This window comes from Numida meleagris, chromosome 2 (assembly GCF_002078875.1).
Source record: "Numida meleagris isolate 19003 breed g44 Domestic line chromosome 2, NumMel1.0, whole genome shotgun sequence".
Lineage (NCBI taxonomy): Eukaryota > Metazoa > Chordata > Aves > Galliformes > Numididae > Numida > Numida meleagris.
Genome location: NC_034410.1, coordinates 47,708,521 through 47,730,151, shown reverse-complemented (window position 1 = coordinate 47,730,151; position 21,631 = coordinate 47,708,521). Strand labels below are relative to the sequence as shown.

Sequence of the window (21,631 nt, the reverse complement as noted above, 5' to 3'; positions counted from 1 at the left end):
AAGGAGGGAAAGACAACCCAGGAGAGGGGGGATTGGATCTGTGACATGAGATTTAAAAAGCAATTTAAATGTTTCTGTGGAAAACACGAATCTCTAAAGATAGGAGGGGAAAGAGAAAAGTCTAAGTGAGACAGCAAAAAGGAGAGACTTATGGCATGTAGTTGTGCTGGAAATCGTGTTGTTTGATTAATCTCCACTGGGCACTAGTATAGTCCGGTATTCCTGCTCAAATGATCATGCCCATAAATAAGTCTTTATCAAGGGAAGTGACTCCTGAGAGCTTTATGATGCATCTGTATTTCTCTGAGCCAAACTCTTGGGTCTATATATGAGAGGCAACATTTCTTCCAGGTTTGCAATAGTGAGGGCATTTGGCTTTCCAAGAGGGTATAAGGAACTTAAAGGGTTCATTAAAAATTCTCAACTAAGGGAGAGACAGCAAGGATGAATCAGAGAAGAATTTTTGCTCATGCTGAAGATTCCTAACAAGGAAGTGCCACAGAGGCTGGTTGTTCAGCAACAGCCAAATTCCCAACAGCATGTCTCAGTTCAACTCCTTACATTTTTAAATTTCAAGTTCAAATAAACATTTTCTAGGGAAGAGTTTTCTGCTGTTTTCCATCCTTTCCACTCCATTTACTTCACTTCTGTTTGTTGAATCATTCCATATAGGAACTGTCTTTAACCAATCTTGGTTGATTAGAAACACAGAGAAGTGGAAGTTACAGATTTCTTTTAGCATTACTGGTGGGAACAGGGAAAGGGAAGAACTGTGTTTTTCCTTTGAAATTTCACAACTAAAACATTTATTTCTTTATGAATATGTTAACTGTTGATTTTATGATGCTCTTACTTCTTCTAACTTTTGCTGGAGGGGGGCTTCAGTACTTATCGTCAACATATACTGTAGGCAAAAAAAAAGTTTCTTGGTTTACTGCATTTGAAAATAGTTGCAAATAACAACTCACTCGAATAGCACTCTGAAGGCCTGCTTGCAATTAAAAAAATTGACTCTGGGGAGAAAAAGTGCTTTTTCTCTCTTTCTTGTCATGATTTTGCAAATGGGACAAAATGTATGGTGCAATCTGTAAAGAATTTGCACTACAGCAGAAGAATCCGTCAGTGAGTGTCTGACATCTGTACAGTTTTTTTTTTCTCCTTCCCTCTCTCACTCTTTTAGGAACAAAGTGAATAATTACTTCAGAAAAAGATTCCATTAAAATCACTTGTGTCAAATTTAGCCTTGGTATAAGCACCTGCTATTTCACTGTTCAAATTGCCTGTATTAGAATGGCGTTTCCCTCTGTTGTGTGTGAATTTGGCCATAATGCCTCAATTGACTGCTCTGGAAAGCTCCTGTAGTCTTCTTGAGAAATCCCTGCTTTAGGAAATATCCTGTCTGAGGTCTTGCTTACACTGAGTCCATTGTATCTGTGTAAGAGTTCTGGTGCTTTTGAAAAATCTGAGTTAATTTTGTGAGCTTTACAGTAAACCTGGAAGGAGGAAATAATAATTAAAAAAAAGTAATTCAGACCTGTCTTGACATAATGAGATTATTACAGACTAGACTGATTCTCTTAGAATTTCCTATAGAAGAAAAAAAAACACACAACACAAAGCGCCAAACTTACAGAAAAAAAACAAACAAACAAAAATACCACCAAATGTAGCATTATCATGTTAGAAGTTTGTATAAAAATTTGCACATGAGGAGTCCAGAGTCTGCCTCAGATACAGTAGTTGCCTCATAGTCTACAACGATAACGTGACTGATCATCCTTCCTTGCTTCCTCTTGGAAAAGGAGGGGAAAGAGAAAGTGGTAATATATCTTCTGTTGCTAACGCTGATATGTGATCCAAAGGGATTTGAGCCAACTTGGAGAGCTCTTTGAAACCAGCAGTAAAATTAATTAAGAATGTTTGAGAGGGCCATGGATGGAGGGGATAATACAGAGAAGATTTCATTTAGCTTTGAAGAAGAGCCCTTCCTAAGCAAGTGTTTCACATTTGGGAGGAGAGCTGGGGGGAGGATGGAATTGAAAAATAATCCCTTTTTCTTTACATTTATTTGGGTTTATCCAGATTGTCTCAATGGAAAGTCTCATGAACACACACACAAATCATAGTGTTTCCAGGGAGAATGATGAATTTTTTTCTGTGTCTTCACTTAAAAGACAGTCCTCTTGCACCTCTTTCAATGTCATGGCCCATGGCAGTGAGTTGGAACTAGATCATCTAAGCCACTCCATGATTCATGGAAAGAGTAGCCAGCATTCTGAGGGATGCTCTCAGATGAATTACTCTTCATTCTTATTTTGCTTCTTCTATTTCATTTATGCCTAAAGAAGAAATCGTGTAATGCCTGAGCCAAACTCTATGCCCTACTCTGCCTCTCCTAGGCTATTTTTCTTGCTAAAGTCACCTGGAAAGCACTTGGCAGTTGGAAAGTGATGGCTGTCCTCAACCACTGAAAAACTCTGCAAAACTTTCCTTCCTTGAAAAGCACGGTAGACTTTTGAGTAGATTTGGATAGTTTTCTGCTTTGCAAAAAAACCTGATTAGTGTAGAGGAAGACAGTTTGGACTTGCAGATTACAATCTGGACGACCTTACTGCATGATTTAGAGGCCTTGGGAGAAATGGAAGTCCCCAAACAGAGAATAACCTTTTAATCTAATCTTCTCAAAATATAATCTTTTGCAAATCCTAACCAGGATTTGGCAGAGTTATGCTAACAGTTGCAAAAAATTCAAGCTTATCTTCTTTTGCAATCTGAATATTCATGAGAGAAAAAGCATTTTCTCCTAATGAAAACATAAAATTATTTTTAAAATAAAGTCCCTGTAGAGTCTTTGAACTACAAAGGAAGTGGAGCTGCCAGTCAGACTCTGTAATATTATTTAAAAAATACCAGCTTGCTGTCAGTTAAAATAACTTCTTAAAAAATTAATGTTTAATTGATTCTGAAAATTAAGTGTTCAGGAATATTAAGCATAGTCAATAACAGAAGTGCTTGTCACCAACAGAAAGAAAGAAAAGTAGAAAGTCCATAGCAATGGCTGTCCTAATATCAATTTAACTTGGAGACAGAATTGCAGAGAACTCATGCAGGCTCACTTGGCAACTCTTGCCTTTTTCAGCCCTCTTTCTATCATCCCTTGCTATTTTTAGACCCATCTGTAAAAATATGTTTTTGCCAAAGAGCAAGGGCAAGATAACTTGAAGAAAGTATGTGAGCAAATAAAGAAATCACAAAGCTTACAGGACAGTCGTATGTGCAGTTTTGTCAAGCTGCTTCCCATTCACTCCCCTCACTTTGCCTCAGTGTTGCCTATTTAGATAATAAATCTACTCAGGCAAGAACTTTGTCTTTTGGCTTTTCAGTATATGCTTAAATCTCACATCACATAGTTCATATCTGTGCAAGTACATAAATTACTCTTACAGCAGAAGATCTGCACTCCCTCACTCTGAGGAAAACTGGGAAAATTTTGTTGTGTCATTTAGCAGCAGTGCTTTTTACTTGCACCTCTAGCAGATGTGGGCATATTACCTCAGGCATGGTACTGTGCTGTGGGGCCAGGGAGGCCTGCATGCAAGCCACAGATGATGTCTCATCTCTAACCTGCTCAAAATGGGAAAAGAGGAGATTTGTCAGCAGCTTTCTGTGCATCCATACTGGTCTTACCATCACTAAAATGTCTGGGGTAATAAGCAGAGAATATTCTGAAGCATAGATAGCTGGCTGTGGAGAACAGCTGCTATTCTGGGTAGGACAGCATTTGGTTATTCAACGTGGGCATTTTATGTGGTGTTGAGTTGCCCTCATGATCTCCAATGGAAAATCCCTTATTATGTTGGGGAAGTCTTGAGTATTATGTATAGGAATTTCTTGGATATTCAAAGAGTCTCAAGTAGCGTGGGCTAGTGATGAGTATGTGACTTGTGTGTCTTTTCAGTGAGTCTTCTCAACTAGTGTGGCCCATTCATACAGTTCTAATTTGCTCTAATTGATCGTTTGCTCTAATTCTTAGATTATTTATCTTGAACTGCTAATGGCAGCCACCTTCTAAAAGCTGTGCAGACATTTCATGGTCTGGTTGTCCACAACTGTCCTTGAACAACACATTAATTTGACTTGCATTTCTTAGATATGCAATCTGAATCCACAGTGCTCCGCTGTCATGTAGAGTAAAGCCTAGGAGGTCTTCTCTGTTTGTGTGTAGTGAATAAGCCATACAGCTTCATCTACTTCATATATTAACATTACTGTGTAGTGATTAAAAGCACAGCCGTTACTGTATTAAATATATGAAAAGGAAGAATAGCATGCTAACCGTGAGATCTAAAAGGCTGGCATTTTTTCTTGAATTTCATAGAGAATTTTGCTTTGTGTTTTATTTTCTCTCTCTCTTTCTCCAGTAACATCAGGAGCTACATACAGTTCATTTGTATGGCATCTCTCGAGCAAAAACCAATTCACAGAGGTGGAGTAGTCAGATGGAAAGTTCCTGGAGGGGAAGTGAAAGCCTTCCTCATCCCATAAGGAACAGGGCATGGAAACCAGCAGCTCTGTGTGTCTAATCAAACCTAACACGTGTAGCACCAGTGACATGCTAATAAAACTGTCAGGCCTTGGGATTAGTAATTTACACCCGTGTTTTTAGATTCTCTGTAAGAAAAAAGAAACTCTTCTTGTGGATGAAAAATGATGTGTGAATCTGTAAGGCTGGGCTGAAAAGAAGCAGATGCTGACATTTCTAGAGTTAATATTTTTGCCTTAAAAACACATCTGTCATCAGCCTCCACTTATAAGAGCAGAAGAGCACTTATCTAAATAAACATGGCAGCTGTTTTATATGATGGGTCTGTTTTTTAAATAGTTAAAATCATTGTATCATTCTGAAAGGTGTAGCTTCCATTAGTGTTAACTTAAAATATTAGGTTGGAGTGTATAGTTGTTCTCTGCTTTAAAATAATTTCCAATGACACTTTCTCACATTATCAAAAAACTTTCCTGAAAGGCCAGAATGAGCAGAGTGAAAGTTAGTAACTGAAAGCGTATGAAGCTGAGAACGCTGCAAATACTGAAAACTTGTTGAGGAGAAGGCTGTGGATTCAAGAGTGTGTTAAAAAAACGAAGAGCAGGGAAAAAAAGGCAAGGATGTTTGGGGAAGTAAATTGTCAAAGTCCTCTGCTTGTGGAATAAGGGTTACAATAGAAATAATTTACAATTTTTGAAATGTCTTGGTTTGCTAATTAATTCCTTTACTGTAGTTCAACAAGTCCAGTGCATAACAATGTATGATACTTTTTCCTATGGAAATCTTTAATAAGCTACTTTAAATGATTTTAAGACCATTTTATATCATCAGACAAGTACAAAGGAGACTTACCAGTAACAAGGACAGACATACACTTGCAACCCAAACCAAATTTTATTTACTTTCTTATTATCTCTGTTAGTCATTACTAATGGCTTTTGATGAGGAGGCAGCATGTGAAATACAAGTATGTGTTGTAATTCACATTTGCAATTGCATGTGCTGTGACCCCCATTCTTATATTTAAAAAGACCTTCCTCTGTGAGAAGTCCCATTGTTATTGTGCTGTGCCCTAGACATAGTCCACATGGCCTTGTGAAGCAGTTAGATATGAGACCATTCAGTCTATGAATGGCACATGAGCTCAGAGGTTAGGTCCAGGCTGCTTGGCTTGTCATACTTGTGTTGATCCAGAGCAAGAACAGCAGCAGACCTTCAGGCAGGCGCAAGAACTGTCCTGGCCAAACTAACCAGCTTTAGAGTGCTTGGTGCCTAAATAGTTGAACGTTTATTTGTGTGGGTTCTATATCCTCGAGAAACATATGTTCTTCATAGATCTGGACATCAGCCTTTTAGAGACACATTGCTGCCAATGAGAAGTCAGTAGTTAGCAACAAGATCCCACCCATAAATTAACAGTAGTATCTGGATGTGAACTTTGTTGGGAAAAAAACTGGAAGATGGAGGAGACCTGAGCTTATGACGTGGTCCATGCATGTGTGTAAAGGAGAAAAAGAACTTCTTACGGTTGCATCCACTCTCTCCCTGTGTGTGTGCAGACGGTTTGCAAGCTAGGAAGGAGGGAAGAACTGTGATTCCCCTACCAGTCTTGCTAACGAGGACTGGAAAGTGTCAGGATTTGCTACTGATGCTTCTGTAAATCATTACCCCAGGATAAAGGAGGAAGTGGTAGAAGAACTGTGACTTGTGATTCCTTATCAAAGTGCTTCCCAAGGCTTTTCCTGGAGACCTGCAGATTCCTCAGCAACCCTTGCTAAGGCTTGTGTTTAATACCAAAATGTGTGATTTTCCCTTGATCACAGGCCAGAGTGTACTCTGCACTGGTGTAAAGCCAAGCCATGTCTCTGGGGAAGGGCATCTCTAGTTTAGTACAAAATAGTGGAATTGAGCACAGTGATAATAGAAATGCTTCCATAGATGAGTCCCACTGACCTATGGTGGGCCTAATTCCACACCACCTCAGGTAGACTGAAGCTATTCCTGTTACTGTTTCAATGGTTTCATAACCCACTGGTTTCATAAAAGTGGCACAGTTTTCTTAAAATTATATTTCTAAGAAACTCTCTGACTGGGCTGTGGTTTAACACTTTCTCCTGTTGAAATCTCTGTAACAGTTAAAGTGTATTTTTAACTCTCTTTGCTAAGTGCTTGGGACAAACAGAATCTCCTGTTAATAAAAACCTTTGATGGATGTGTTAAGGAAGCTGTGCATATGTAATCCTATATTTCCCAAGTTTACCTCAGCAGTACACATAGAGCACAACATTTAAGGAGTGTGCATGCATATATGAAGGTCTTGTAAAACACCAGAAGTAGTGTCATTACTATTACTATTAGGGCTACTCTGAAAGTAACGTCTCCTATTTTATTACGTTGGCCCACGAGGTCAGAGGCAGATGCTGGTGGTGTAGGAGCAGAGGTTGAACCTTCCCACTAATATTCCATTACATTTTGTTGCCATGTGATAGATGGCAGCAGAGGGGCAGTCTGACAAAATGACATCTGACATGGAAGTGTATATGAAGCCAAGGGGTGTCATTGAATTCCTGCATGCGGAAAAAATTGTACCCATTGACATTCATGAATGCTTGCTGAATGTTTATGGAGACCAAACAGTGGATGTGAGCGCAGTGAGGTGGTGGGTGGTGTGTTTCAGCAGTGATGACAGCGATGTGAAAGACAAGCCATGTTCTGGATGGCTATTCATAGCTGTCACACCATGAAATGAAGTGCATCTTGATAAGCTCATCTGCATGAATCAGTGGATTACAACCAAGGAACTGTGTGCAGAGATGAATATCGGCTTCAATGCACTGGAAATGATGGCTCCAGCATTAGAATACTGCAAAGTTTGCTGCAGGCAGTCCCACGAATGTTCACACAGGACCAGAAAAGGTAACGTATACAAGTTTGTCAGGACCTATTGAACCAATACAAGGCTGAAGGTAAGTTTCCTGACAAGATGTGTCAAAACAACAGTCCACGTAGTGGTTACATGTGAGTTTCTCACTGAAGGAAAGGTTCAATACTCAGCAGTTAAAAGTGATGTGCACTGTCTTTTGGGATAGGATAGGATAGGAGTGCTCCTTCTGGATTTTGTGGAACCCAGATAAACCATCAACTCTGACTTCTGCCGACTAAGCTGAAGGCTCAAACTTCCAGAGTCAGGCCACAGAAGAAGACAGTGCCAGGCCCCACATCAGTTTAAAAACTGTGGAGCACGTTACCAGTCTTGGCTGGACTGTCCTACCACACTCACTGCATAGTCTGGATTTGATGCCTTCTAACTTCCCTCTGTTTGGGTCAATGAAAGATGGACTGAATGGGCAACGTTTTCCTAATAACAATGCCATCACAGCAGCTGTGAAACTGTGTGTCATCCTTGTTTCAGATTTTCACAAGCGTGGCATGCAGGCTCTTGTTCATTGCTGGCGAAAATTTATCACTAATGGTGACGACTGTGTTGAAAAACAGTGTTTGGTAGTTGAGAGTTTGCACTATCAAATGGTGCAACTCTGCTTTTTGTATCTGTTGTCATTTTCATGGAAATAAATAAGAGGCATTACTTTTGGAGTGATCTACATACAACAGGATGATTTATTTTACCACAGATGTCCTACAGATATCAGTGTGTTTTATCATGAAGCCTTCAGGTTCCATAAATTGTAGAAACAGCCAGTGAAGGATCAAGTCTCATCCTCTCAAGTATCTCATTGCCCTCGATCACTGAAGTAGATTTGTTCTCTTTGCATGAAACAGCAACTTGGTGTGAATTATTCTGGCAGTTTTTTCTTAGTAACAACATTTCCAAATTCAGGTGTGTAGGCATCATCTTTTAAATTGTACACACTTTTCCTCTTCCAAGAACAACCTTAGCTGGTTTTATTCATGACCTTATTTAGACATTTACACCTCCAAAAATGAAGCTTGAAATCATGCAACGAAAGGAACTTCATATTGTCTACAAAAAATTATCCACACTGCTAAAAATAAAGCCTTTATTTTTCTGTCAAAATGTCATATGTCAAAACTTGGGCATTTTGCAATTTAATTCACTCTAATCTTGCAATTTAGTTCTGGAGATAACTGAAGGTAACTTGCTTAAAACTAATGCTCTAAGGCAAAGCAGTATGGATACATCTGTAGAGTTTCTTGTAGTGACCAAGTATTTAAAAGAATGATGATGAAGTGAGAGTCAGAGTTGTCACCTTTCTCAGGACCACAATGATACTAATATTCTGTGTGTGCAAGAAACACGCCTGGGACACTGCAGGGATTTAATAACTGCATATCTCTGCAAACAGATTGTGCTGAAAGAAGAACTGTTCTCAGAGTCGGGGCCAGTGCTGTGCTGAAATGTGGGAACTGGAATTGGGGTGAAGGCAGCAGTGATATCTGCCAAAGTGTGAGGCTTATAAAGGCACCTTTTTCTTTAGGACATAGCAAGGAAAGCTTGTAGGGCAGTATCTCAAAACTTACTCTGCATACACAGACAGACAAAAATTTTGTGCAAATTCATCTTAGGAAAAGCAAGTGCTATTTATTTAAATGCATTGTGTCAGTGGATATCATTTTGCAAGCATCAGGATTGGACTCTGAAACATCATGCAAATACACTGATGGTGTATATACAACTGCATACCCACTGAACTGTGCTTCATGTGTTCTTAGTGCCAATGAAAGCTAAGCAGCCTCCAAATGATTAAGGGGAAATGTCATGGCTGCTAGAAGCCAGGACCTGATTTAGAAAGCTACCGCTCTGCTTCAAATAACTGAAGTTAGGAAAGTCCCCTGGATTTAACCCTAACTTTCTTATTATCTGGGATGGGAGGTGAATAAGCTGAAGAACTGTGTTAGTGGTTTTAATAGTTTTTCTGTCCACAAACAGTTTCCAGAATAGCATGTTTTTTTTTCATACGAACAGTAATTTTCAGAAGAGTGAATCACGCTCACAGCAAAGATTCTGTTATTCACTGGAGATCTCTGGTGTAACAGCTGAATTAATCACGAATAGCTGAACTCTCTCCTGCAGTGGCATGCCAGAATTGTTTCCCTGCCAATGCCTTTGCTTCCCTTCTACTGTCCCCACAAAGCTGCTGCTCTCTGCCCCTTCCTGCAGCATGGGGTGCCCCCTGCCCAGTCCCACCAACGTGGTTGTCTTGGCTCATTTTTCAGCATTGTCCTGTCCAACTTCAGGTCTTTTGCTCCAAGCCTTGTCCTCTGAAGCAGACTGACAATCAGTGGGAAGAATCCCACTGTTTTTTATGACCTTTGATACCATCCTTGCCTATGTTCCACCTCGAAATCCACCTCTTGCACTGTGTGTGCTCATCTAACTTCCTGCACTATAAAAAGGCATGCTGCTGTAGGGTGTGCTGTGCAGAGTGATATCCCTAGCTCCATTTTCTCTAGCAGCATTCAGAAAGATGACTTTGTACTATCTGAGTGTGTCCTGGGCAGCAACTGGAGGGAATCTAGGGGGCAAAGCACAGCCTATGGAAGGAAGTATGGTTCACAGAAAACACCAAGACATTGGTGTATATAGTCAAGATACAAGACCAAGACATGTTGGAAGGGCGTGTAAAGCTGTACCCATAGTTATGGCATGTATTTTAAGTCACTCTCTTAATGAAGAGCAAGTTTCAATTTCACAGGCCTGAAGACTTTTGATACTACTATTCAGCATGGGATATATAAGGTGCAGTGACAGCTATCAGTTCAATGAGATCTGCAGCAAAGGAAGAGAGTTTGATTAGTGTGTGAAATGACAGGATGTAATGGAGGTGGTATGAAAGGATTTGGACTAGAGAAAAGCTGGATTTCAGATGCTGGCCAAACTTCTCCTTGCTGGAAACAAAGACTGACCTGGTAGGTAGCATTAGCATTATGGTAAGACTTGAGGAAAGGATGATAGCTTTGTAGATACTCTCTCACTGGGAAAAAAGTTCTGAGAAGTAAGTTTTAGCTGTTATTGGAAATAATGTCCAGGATAACTAAACAGCCCACAAAAGTATTTGAGGTGTGCTGTGAATCCAGACATCTCTGAGCTGTAGAGAGATAGTGAGTTGATTCTTTTAACTCACTATCAAGTAGCAGAAGAAGGAACAGACATTTATACTACAGACTTGCAAGCTCTGGCTTCTGCATTTAACTTTAGAGACATTAGAATACCTAATGAAATACAGAATCATTTGTGGGACACATTATTTCAGCCTGCAGGAGAGATTTGTGGAGAGAAACAGATCTACCCCTGGAAAAAGACTGTTGAGCCACTGAGGATAATGATCAATAAAAAACAGATCCCAAAGCAGAACAAGTATATGGGCTCCAGCTGGAAGAATCCACCACTATGTTGCAGGCCAGTCTGGAACACAAGTATCATGAATCTGTGTAGGTACTGGGGAAAAAAAAAGAGGAAAGTCAGGAAAAAAAAATGCCACACTTCATGGGAATGGTGCAGCCAGGTATCGGATACAGACCTGCCTCATGTCTCATTGCCCCTGCTAATCTAAAAATAGAGATGTTGTCCCAGGAGCTGAAGTAATTAAGGTCTGACTCCATAGATGGGCTCCCTCTGTAGCCCTTGCTCCTCTGTCTGCCCCAGTTATAATCATCCGAGCTCTCTTCCAGCCCCTCCATGACTTGAGCACCAAGCAAAAGGCATTGGGTCTGGGAGACACTGCCAGACGGCCAGCTGCTGCCTAACACTGAGGCTGCTTTCTTGTGTCCCTTCTGGAAAGCAACTAGGTTTCTGTACTCTCTGTTGCCATCTGTTTTTAACAAAACATGTAGAAACTTAATGTCCTTGAGATTTTAATATCTCTTGAGATTTTTGTTACTTTATCTCTGTACCTTTTTCAGTGGAGTCCCTTGGTCGTTTGTGGTTGGAGCTGATCGGGGACTCACAAGCTACAGGTGTGCTTGGTTTGTGCCTGCATAAACCTTCTTTCTTTAGGAAATCAGCCTGAAAGGAAAAGAGAACACACTATGATTAAACTTTTCATGGCTTCCAAGTGAAGAGGGGCTATTTACAACATTACTTTAAACAGAGCCAAAAGCCCTCAAATTGTAAACCCTGGAGGGGAGAGGGCTGCTGGCTGCTCAGCTGCTGGACTCTGCAGCCACGCTGTTGGGTCAGCGAGTGATTAGATTTCAGATGGACTGTGAAGCCAGATGCAGTATAATCCAAGCAACACTTCTGCACAGCGCTATTAGACCAGAGAAATATGACCACGTGCTGGCTGCGCTGAGCCCCCGGCTGAGGGCAGGGCTCTGCCTGACTCTCCCTGAGGAGCCCTTCAGTGGTTCCAGGAAGTGTGAAATTTTAGAAGCACTGTCTCTGGCTGTGTATACTGTAAGAGAGCTACTGTGCAAAGCTTGATTTCATTCTCCGGAATGTTCCTTTTCACCCAGGGCAGTAGATACCTTGGTCCTCCACCTCCTCAAGCAGGAGAGTCAAATTGTGTTTTGAAACCTGAACGCCTGATTTCTAAGTGGAGAACCATACCACAGAATTGCATATTTTACCCTGCAAGAGGATGCTGTGATATTCAAAATATGCATTTGCAAATAAACACAGCATACCACTTCCCTCTGAAAAAGAGGGAGATTTTTTTTTCCATCTAAGCAATCCCAGGAAATGTGGCTGTCGAGTAGATGGCAAGACTCGGTTGACTTGGCGCTTACATTAGTCACTTTGTACACATGCTATTAGTTGATGGAAAGAATGACTATTTCAGAGGCTTCATCCTGCCCTGAACTACTAAATAATGAATAATTTAGATAATTCATCAGCAGCTGGATACAACCACATACTGATTAATTTCCAGAAGAGGAAGGCCTTTGAGTTGCTGGTTTTAGGTCAAGATGTTGCAAATATGTGACCCTTTGCAACCTCACTTGCAATTCTCTAGATGCTTGGGTAAGTGAATTCATATTAGTTGGTGACAGCTAATTGAACTGTGTAATTAATACAGCTTGTTGATTATACAAGCAGTACATCTAAGTACTTGTATCGTAAGGCTGCACATAAAGGGAGAGGTGGTACAGATTGATGGAGTTCTCTGGGTTTCTCTTGACTAAGACAAGGAATGTCTATGCATCAGATTCAAAGAAAACAGAGAAATAGTAGTTTAAGAATTGTATATTTACTTTGTCAAGAAGTTACTCTAGCAATTTATTCACAGGAATCTTTCAGTTTGTCATTTCTAATCTTTATGGATTTTAGCTAATGTTCAAGATGTGTAAGACAATATTTTATATCCATACTCATTTGCATGATCTGATACTAAAATGAAGAAGAGCTGCACATGCCAATTCTTAGGACACCACCTTAAGCTGTCACTATAACCTTCTTCTAAAGCCTATCTATAGCAACAGTACCACAGAAAACAGGGTTTTAACATCTGGATCCGGAGTATAAAAATGAAGTGCACACAAGGCAGTTTAAATACCTTTTGTGCTGAACTAAAGTTCAAGATCTCCTTATTCTGAATTTTATCCAACACTTTCTAAAGAGACATTTTTAAAATCCTTGTCTAGACAATATATCAAGCTGCAGTGATGTGGGAAGATCTGGCTTGTCTGCCTGCCTGTTTGTTGTGCTGATTGATATGCCATTTACTTTTGTGCTGAGAACTGTTTTGCTGCTTTGTTCACTTCCCCCTCCAGTGACCTTTCCAGGGATTTGTCACTATGCACAGTGTGGCTTTTGCAGAGACCTTCAAATACTGTGCAAGGATGAAGGTATTCCCAGAGGCTGTCTACCACACCAGAGTTCATATAAGAACAGGATTGTCATTTGACTTGGGAGATAACATCTATTTTATTTCCAAATAAAAGCTACACCCCAATTATGATATCCTCTCACTTCTGTGTGTGAAGGCTACCTCCAACACAAATCAAGGACTGTAGACCTGACTGTAAACCCAAGGCATGAGTTTACAAGTGTGTGATTCAAAGGGCCTTTTGAAGATGTTTGCATAATACATGTTGCTGACTAGTTTTATGTATTTAGTGCATGTTTGGAAGGTTGGAAGTCTTTACTATCACATAGTAATTAATACATCAGATGTAGCTCCTGGTGACCCATAATTGTATACAAGCCACTATATTATCCAATTCATATAGGAGGTGTCATACACGTTAGCAAATATAGCATAATGAAATAGGAGTACTGGCATACTGGTATGTCTTCTTACGGTGGCTGTTCATGGTGGCTATAGTCACAAACAAAATGCTAGAATAGTTGAAGGCAAACAGTCATCCAATTATGTATTTATTTGTTTTTTCTTCCCAATAGCATGGGCAGACTTGCTCAGTGGTTGGTGGTCCCGCAGAACTTTCAAGGATATTTTTCATGCTAGTAGTCTTTATTCAAAGCTGCAGACGATCTTGAATAGCTGTCCTAGATCTTATGGCAACCCTTGTTAAGACATCACGCTTTGCTCTAAATATCTGAAATATGTGTCCTGGAGTTGATAGAAATGTAATTTTGCTATTTCTGTGTAAATTATTTATTTTATTGGATAAGGATATCCTCATTTGGCAAGTGAAACCATTCACTCTTCTAAAAGGAAAGTGAGGAATAACTTAGAATCCAATTTGGGCTGAATCCTAGTCCCAGCACATAGACATGGTCTTCTGCAAAACTGATGGAAATTTTAGTTCTGTTGGAGAATTTGCAGTCTTTCAAGCATGAGGTCAACACAGGGCAAAACTAGGGAGGAATCATTTTTAGATGGTTTACAGTTTCACTGTTACACAGAGATAAAGCCTGAAAGTGAAATGGAAAATTATATGCTCACAAGAAACATGGCTCTTGATAATACTAAAGTTAACATTTAATATTATCATTTTTATTTTATCATTCATAATTTTATAGTTTATATTATTTAATCCTTATTATCAGTAACAGACAAATTGATAGTTCTCACAACCTCTGTAATGAGAAATCCTAGAATCAAAGAATGGCCTGGGTTGAAAAGGACCTCAAAGATCACTGAGTTTCAACCTCCCTGCCATGGGCAGGGTTGCCAACCACTAGACCAGGCTGCCCAGAGCCACGTCCAGCCTGGCCTTGAATGCCACCAGGGATGGGGCACCCACAACCTCATTGGGCAACCTGTCCCAGTGCATCACCACCGTCTGTGGGAAAAACTTCCTCCTAATATCTAACCTAAATCTCCCCGTCTCAGTTTAAAACCATTCCCCATTGTCCTATCACTTTTCACCCATGTAAACAGTTGTACCCCCTCCTGTTTATATGCTCCCTTCAAGTATTGGAAGGCCACAATAAGGTCTCCCCGGAGCCTTCTCTTCTCCAAACTAAACAAGTCCAGTTCCCTCAACCTTTCTTCATAGGAGAGGTGCTCCAGCCCTCTGATCATCTTGGTGGCCCTCCTCTGGACCCGTTCCAAGAGCTCCACGTCTTTCTTGTGCTGGAGGCCCCAGGCCTGGACGCAGTACTCCAGATGGGGCCTCACAAGAGCTGAGTAGAGGGGGAAAGCCTCTGTCTTTCTGATATTTCATGAGTGCTTTCAAAATCTGGTTATGACAAGGGCAGCTCTGCTAACAACAGAATAACCCAGTTCGGAAGGGACTCGCAAGGGTAGTTGAGGCCAACTCCTGGCTCCACGCAGGGCTACTTAAACTAAATGTCTGAGAGTGTTGTTCAGTGTGATGGTCACTGTTCTTGCTCTCATGGTACATGAAGACCAAGGTTTTTTGAGATTAAAGGCAGCATCTCTTCAGCCTCCAAGAGTTTTTGGACAGATAGTTTTTATTTGCAGACATGCTTCCCTCCATCAGTCCTAGCACACAGGCTACATACACACCATACACTAGGCATGTGTGTGTAGCCTGTCCCGAAACTACACCCTCTCTGTCATACCACGTTCCCACCAAAGGCTGACACAGCCTGGCTGTGTGCATCTGATCTCCACTGAGTTTCTTGTGTCCCTGTTGAACAGCGAAGTATCATAGTCAAAGTCAGGGTCGGAAGCGGATAGAAGGACAGCTGAATAGCTCCATGATTTTTTTAGGAAAGACTAAGGCAGTTGTCCTTCTCAAAGAGGGGCATCTTATGGGAGAGTTAGAAAGTGCTGGTCCATCTATGCCTCATTCCCATGTCTGTAAGACAGCTGCTGAGACATGACAATACCTCAGTCCATATTGCCCTCCGAGCCAATTCCAGAGGTCCTCTTGCTTTGTTTTGCAGGTACGAGATGGCAGCAGGGATTATAGAGTTATTGTTTGCTTCCACCTTGGAAAGTGAACCTCTGCACTCTAGACCTCAGATTTCTTATGAAATCCATTACCTCCAGAGGACTGTGGACTGCGGCAGCATCCTGATTAAGGCTTCATGTAACTATCACTCAAGAATTTATTTGCCTTGCTCTTGAATAGTATTTCTCACAGGAAGCAGATGTCACTTTTACTTTATTGGCCTGCACTGGCTTCCAATTCAGGTTTGATTTTACTGGAAAGTGTTGCTTCAGACCTGGAATATTCTGGCTGCCTGGGAGATGTTACACTTAACAGGGAAATGTGAGCTAAAAGTTGTGGATGTAGTTGGGAGGTGAAGGAGGCAAGGTGTTAACTGTGCAATTCTCATCCTGGTTTCTGTTGTCTGGAGCCAATCTTTTTGCTCTCAGGATTTATCTTTTCCCTCACATTTTTAATAAACTTTTGTTATACTGTGTTTTCTGTACCATTCTATTTCATGCTGTATAAAGAACTGCCAATGTTAGGTAATCCTGCTTTGTGAACTAGTATTCTGAATTTTTTACTTTGTGAGTATTGAATGTTGATGACTAAAGCTATAAACTTTTAAGAAAATTTTAAGAAAAAGAGGCTGATAGAAATATTGTGTAAATTTTGACATTTCTTCATAGCGTTCAAAGAGCTGTTAGGGCAAGTAGGATTATTTTTATCTATTGGGCATTTTTCGAATATTAGTCTCAAATTTTCATCGAGAGATGAAACAGGGCTTAGACAAAAGTTCTGTGCAGAGGAGGCACTGGTTCAATTACCACTGCGGTAATAAAAGGGAGCTGTAAACAAAAGGCAGAAATGAAGAAATATTTCGTATTTTTCACTCACTAGTTATCCAGGGCGTTTCATATATTTTTTTTAAAAGTCTGTGCAATAGACTGCATGGCAATGTCTCAATATTTTGTAAGGCTGAGATTTGATTCCATCTGTCAGAGAAGGAAGACTCTAGAACATTTCTGTAGAGGCATGGGATATGTGACTCTCAAATACAGAAGCAAGGTTGCAAGAGCAGATCTGTGATCACCATGTTCTGGAGCATTGCTATATCTTCTGTGGTTGTATTCCTGATCCTGGCACCAAGCTGACTGAGGCATCTTTGCCTTCCTTTGCAATTCATTGAGTTATCGCCAAAGTCTGAACTTTGTCTTCTTTTAGCCTTTATCCCTGAGCAGAATGACAGGAGAGACCTCCTTTGATATTTATTCTCTCATCCTGCACCTGTGTCTCTTCTCACAGAGCTATTCCCAGAGCATCATAACTTCAGTGAGGAATTCATTTCATTTTGTCAAGTTTCTGGTCTGACCCTTAATTTAGAGCAGTCATTTCAGTCTACAATAACCTCTGTGTTTCTGCATGCAGCAGTGAAAGAATTACGAGCAGTCCTTAGCCATGTGCATTCAGGATGCTTTGGTAGCCCCATGGGACAGGTAGACTCCAGTGCCTGAAAACTTATTATAGAACGGGGGTACAGTCAGTATGTTGTTTTCTATGTAATAGTGTATATGTGGATTTACCTGTATGTAAAAGCTTTTACGTGATTCACTGAGGCCATTAGGAGTGTAATGGCATATCATTTCAGGCACACAGCTCTTCAAAATGAACAGGTTTTTCCATCTTTCCCTAGGGAGCCACAGGACGCATCCAGCATGTACGTGGGAGGGGACAGTTCATAAGCTTTCCATCTCAGCATTCAGGAACACAAAGGTTATTGTTAGGATAAGCGCAGCTCTGAGTGATAAATAAGGCAGGGTAGCTGGATGAAAAAGACTGTCAAATCTTGCTGAGGCAAATGTGAGCTGATTTTTGTAGTGCAATAAGCTGCACATCTCTTAAGAGCATATGAACCACATTTTGATTGAGAGTCCTGAGTTAAATGTGATATTCTCTGAGCATGGTGAAGCATTTACAGAACAGAGCAGAATGATTACAAAGATCTCTTTTAACTAACTGCAGTTAATCTTATAGAGATATACTGTGCTTTTGTCTTTGCTGTTCTTTTTGTCTCCCTTTTCCTTGAAATTAATTGGCTTATGAAGATATATCTAGTCTGAGTTATTTATTGTTATTTTTTTGCAACACTAATTCTGAAAATTTCATATACTCTCTTGATTTTCAGTCCTCTGAAGAAAACAGGCCTTCTGGGTTTGCATAGTTGGATTGAGAGGCTAACAAAAATATGCTTTTTTAAATTACTTTGGCTTATTTGGCTTCTGAGACAGGGACATAGTGGAAGAACACCTGCTATCATCTTCCTTCATTACTTAATCCCCATTCCAGACAAGCTTATAAGGGTGTGGCACAGAAGGGGAAAAATAAAAATTACTCAGTAACTTTGCTGAACATCCGGAAAGGTTCATGGATGGCGATTTTACTCTGTTGTTTCTTTTTTTCACATCCAAACCAAGAAATTGATAGAAATACACTATTTTTTCAACTGCTATATTCATTTCTTGAGAGAAAGTAGAAATACAAACAATCCAAGGTCTCTGCAAGTGATGTAGAAAGTGTTGAAGGACAGTTGTACGCATTCCACGCGTGTGTGATGCAAGAAGAAATTTCTTTTGGCAAAAACTGCTTCAGCTAAGGCTGTTCAAGCCTTGTTACCAGTCTGTGTGGGTGTGTGCGTGTCTTCTTGACATTTTGCTTTTTCCTAAATGAGCCTGTTTTCCTTCAGGGTGGCAGGACACAGTGCATCAGAGAAGTCTGCCCCATTCTCTCGTGTCCCCAGCACCTCAGTCACATTCCTGCAGGACAGTGCTGCCCCAAATGCATAGGTGAGTGTTTACCTTCCTGGCAATTTTGTAATTGATGTAATTGGTTTCTGCACAGCATATGATATGTTGGTAATACTGGTAAATCTTAATACTGGTGAATTCTGAGAGATGGAAGAAACAAGAGTTGTTCAAATATACAGGCTTCAATATGTACTCAGGGTCTGTGTGTAGAGTTGTGATGGATGGCACTCAGCAAGCAGCTGCAGAAGAGCATTTGAGTATATGCCAGTTGGCTTGCTTAGAGAGACAGACAGAGATGTTTCCCACCTTCATTACACATGGTTTGTGAAGGAGGTTGAGGCGAGAGGAAATGTTTCATTGGAACGTACCATAAAAGGAAAGGCCTCTCCCTCTCAGATTTTTGGTTAAGTGTGCATTTGCATTCTTGGCTTTGCAGAAATGCAGGTCAAAGAAAACTTTTGGGCTGAAATTGCATTCTTAGAAGTTGTTGTCAGAGAGGCCAGGACCCAGGAGTTTGCCTCATTGTTGCCTTCTTAAGGTGGAGTCACAGTTTCTGCCAGGACTATTTTCTATTACATCTTTCCAACACATTTCGAAGGAGTAAGTCAGAGGCCTCTGAGAAGGTTTAGTTCTTCTAAATCATGGCAAGAAGTGCAGAGACTTTTGAGAGCCCTTATTTTGCTTGTGCCATTTCATCTGATAAGCAGGTTAACATTCCTCAGCATGTGACCCTCTATTTCATAAACAAGGTTCACCATAAACAAGGATCTTACCATGTAAATTAGATTTAATTTGGTCTGTGAGGTTATGAGTAAGTTTTTACAAATTTTCAGGACTGGTAATCGCCAGTTCTTCAACAGAAACTTCTTGATATTTTTGCCAAATACTTACTACTGTCTCTGGTCTGTTTCTAGGGTTGGAATAAGGGTACAGAGAGCACTGGCCTTGAAGGCAGTGAGCAATAGAAAGTTCCAGTTTCTCAGAATAATTAACATTTTTGACTACTTGAAATAAGACTGAATTTGCTTATTTATTTACTAGTTCAGAAATGCTATAAATAAATACCTGCCCAGAACGTTTAACCACAGTACCAGAGAGAAATAGAGTAAGGAATGAAATAGAGAGGAGAACAGTTCAAATAGTGAGCTTCTTGAGCTGCTATTTTGGCTGAGGACGTTTTTCATTCTGCAAACTGCCCTTGTCCTCTCCACCTCATGCTTTTCTCAGCCGAACCTTCCCCAATTTGATCTGAGTGCTCAAAATCCAGCTTTGATATTTGACTATTTCATAGGGATTTTTGTTCAGATTTTTTTTTCACTTAGAAATGTCTGTGAGTTCGCCAGTAAAAATGATTTCCATTTTATGCAGTCATTGCATAAAAGTATGTTGGTTACCTGTGAATAGGTAATGTCTATTCACAGTGAAATGTTGAATGTTCTGGAGACACGGTAGAGCCAAGAGATGTATAGCAAAGGGCACAGCAGTAGGAAAAAATAAACATTTTCAGGGATGCCAAGGCATGGTTTTTAAAGTATCATGTGCAAGACCTCCCTGCAATTGGATTTCTGATACTCAGCGTAAATATGTTAGAAGAATGCAGCTGACTCCACTGAGACTTGAATTATTAGTTCAACTGGTGGTTATGAGCCAGCAAAGCTGACCATTAAGCCAATATCTCCACCACCACATCTTTTTAAGGGATAAGCCCTTTGTCACTGTATTTTTACCAACTGTTTGAACTGAGTTGGCCACCCAGAACTGTGTTGGGTGGTTTGCAAGGCATGGCAAGACAGCATGAGAGAGAGCTTGACTTCTGTTCACTTGCTGATGTAAGTTATGTGATGGAAGTCCTGGCCCCACATAGAGATTCAGATGTGTTATTACAGATGGGGGTATGTCTTGGCTTTGCCTGTAAGTGGTGCGTGGATGTGGAACAGTTCCTTTTAGGGCTACTGTGCATCCTCAACTGATTTCATACGTCAGTCGTGCAAGAGAAATTAAGCCTTTGCTGAAGTATGCATATTCAGTAAAAGGGAGGTTGGTTGTGCAAGCACAGATTAGTCCAAGGTACCTAATGTGCAAGACAGATACATTGCAATTGTGTCTAACTGAACTATGGCAATTATTTCTTAGCTTTTTAAAAAAATAGGTTTTTGCATATAAAGATTTGTAAAAGCTTAAGGCTAATCCAATGGGTTCTGCTGTGTGCTTATCCTTCTGTTCACTTATTTCTTGGAGGAAAGTGGAAGCTTTTTAAGCTGTTCTGCTTTTATCAAGACTTACTGGAAAAGGAAGGAATTACAAATTGGAGCACAGGGACAAACTTCAGCTATCCCAGCTGCCAAGACTTGGCAGTTCGGGAGCTAAACTACTGGGCTAGTACTTTGTGACTTATATTTACTTGTAGAGCCCATGTACTACCTTGGAACTGAGGCCTGTTTAAAATCAGACCTCAGATATGATAACCTGGGAGACTGGCAGCCACTTCTAAAAGAACTTTTTAGTTAGCTGCCACCAAAAGTAATCAGGGGAAGGTATTCTAAACCAGAAAAATAAGTATAGTGATCTCAGAGATTTTGTAAAGACTCCATGCTTATGTATCATAATGGTCACTTAGTAACTTACTTGGAAAGAAGGTAAGGAATAAGAGAGACTTGTAGAATCATGGACTGTGTTCCAAGTTTGAACTCAAAGTGCTTATAGATTTGTAGGACTTCAGGAAGGATTTGGTATTGATTCTATCTTCCTTGTATAGTGCTCTAAACAGTGCCTCGCTCTCATGCAACCAATGTTTTTAAATTTGTTCAAGAAAGTAAATATTTTTATGCATCATTTTTCTTGTAAACTATGCAAATACCTGTATTTATTGCAACAATGTCTGAACATGGTACACCAGGGTATTTTAATGAGACTGGGCAATACATATGATTTTTTTGCATCAGTGTCACTGAATTGGTTTAGTTTGGCTGCTGTGAATCCCTGAGGCAGATATGCTAAAACCAGTTTAGGCTGCTTTATTTGATAAGTTATTACATTAAGTTAAAGACTGTTTAAACTA

General features: G+C 40.3%; 1 protein-coding gene across 1 annotated transcript in view; it reads left to right on the top strand.

Annotated features, from left to right (window-relative positions):
- Positions 1-21,631, top strand: part of BMPER (BMP binding endothelial regulator) — a 153,167-nt gene that overhangs the window by 60,379 nt on the left and 71,157 nt on the right. Inside the window, exon 7 of the mRNA XM_021388278.1 lies at positions 18,513-18,612. Coding sequence (XP_021243953.1) covers positions 18,513-18,612 — 100 coding nt within the window. The remainder of the gene's footprint in view (positions 1-18,512; positions 18,613-21,631) is intronic.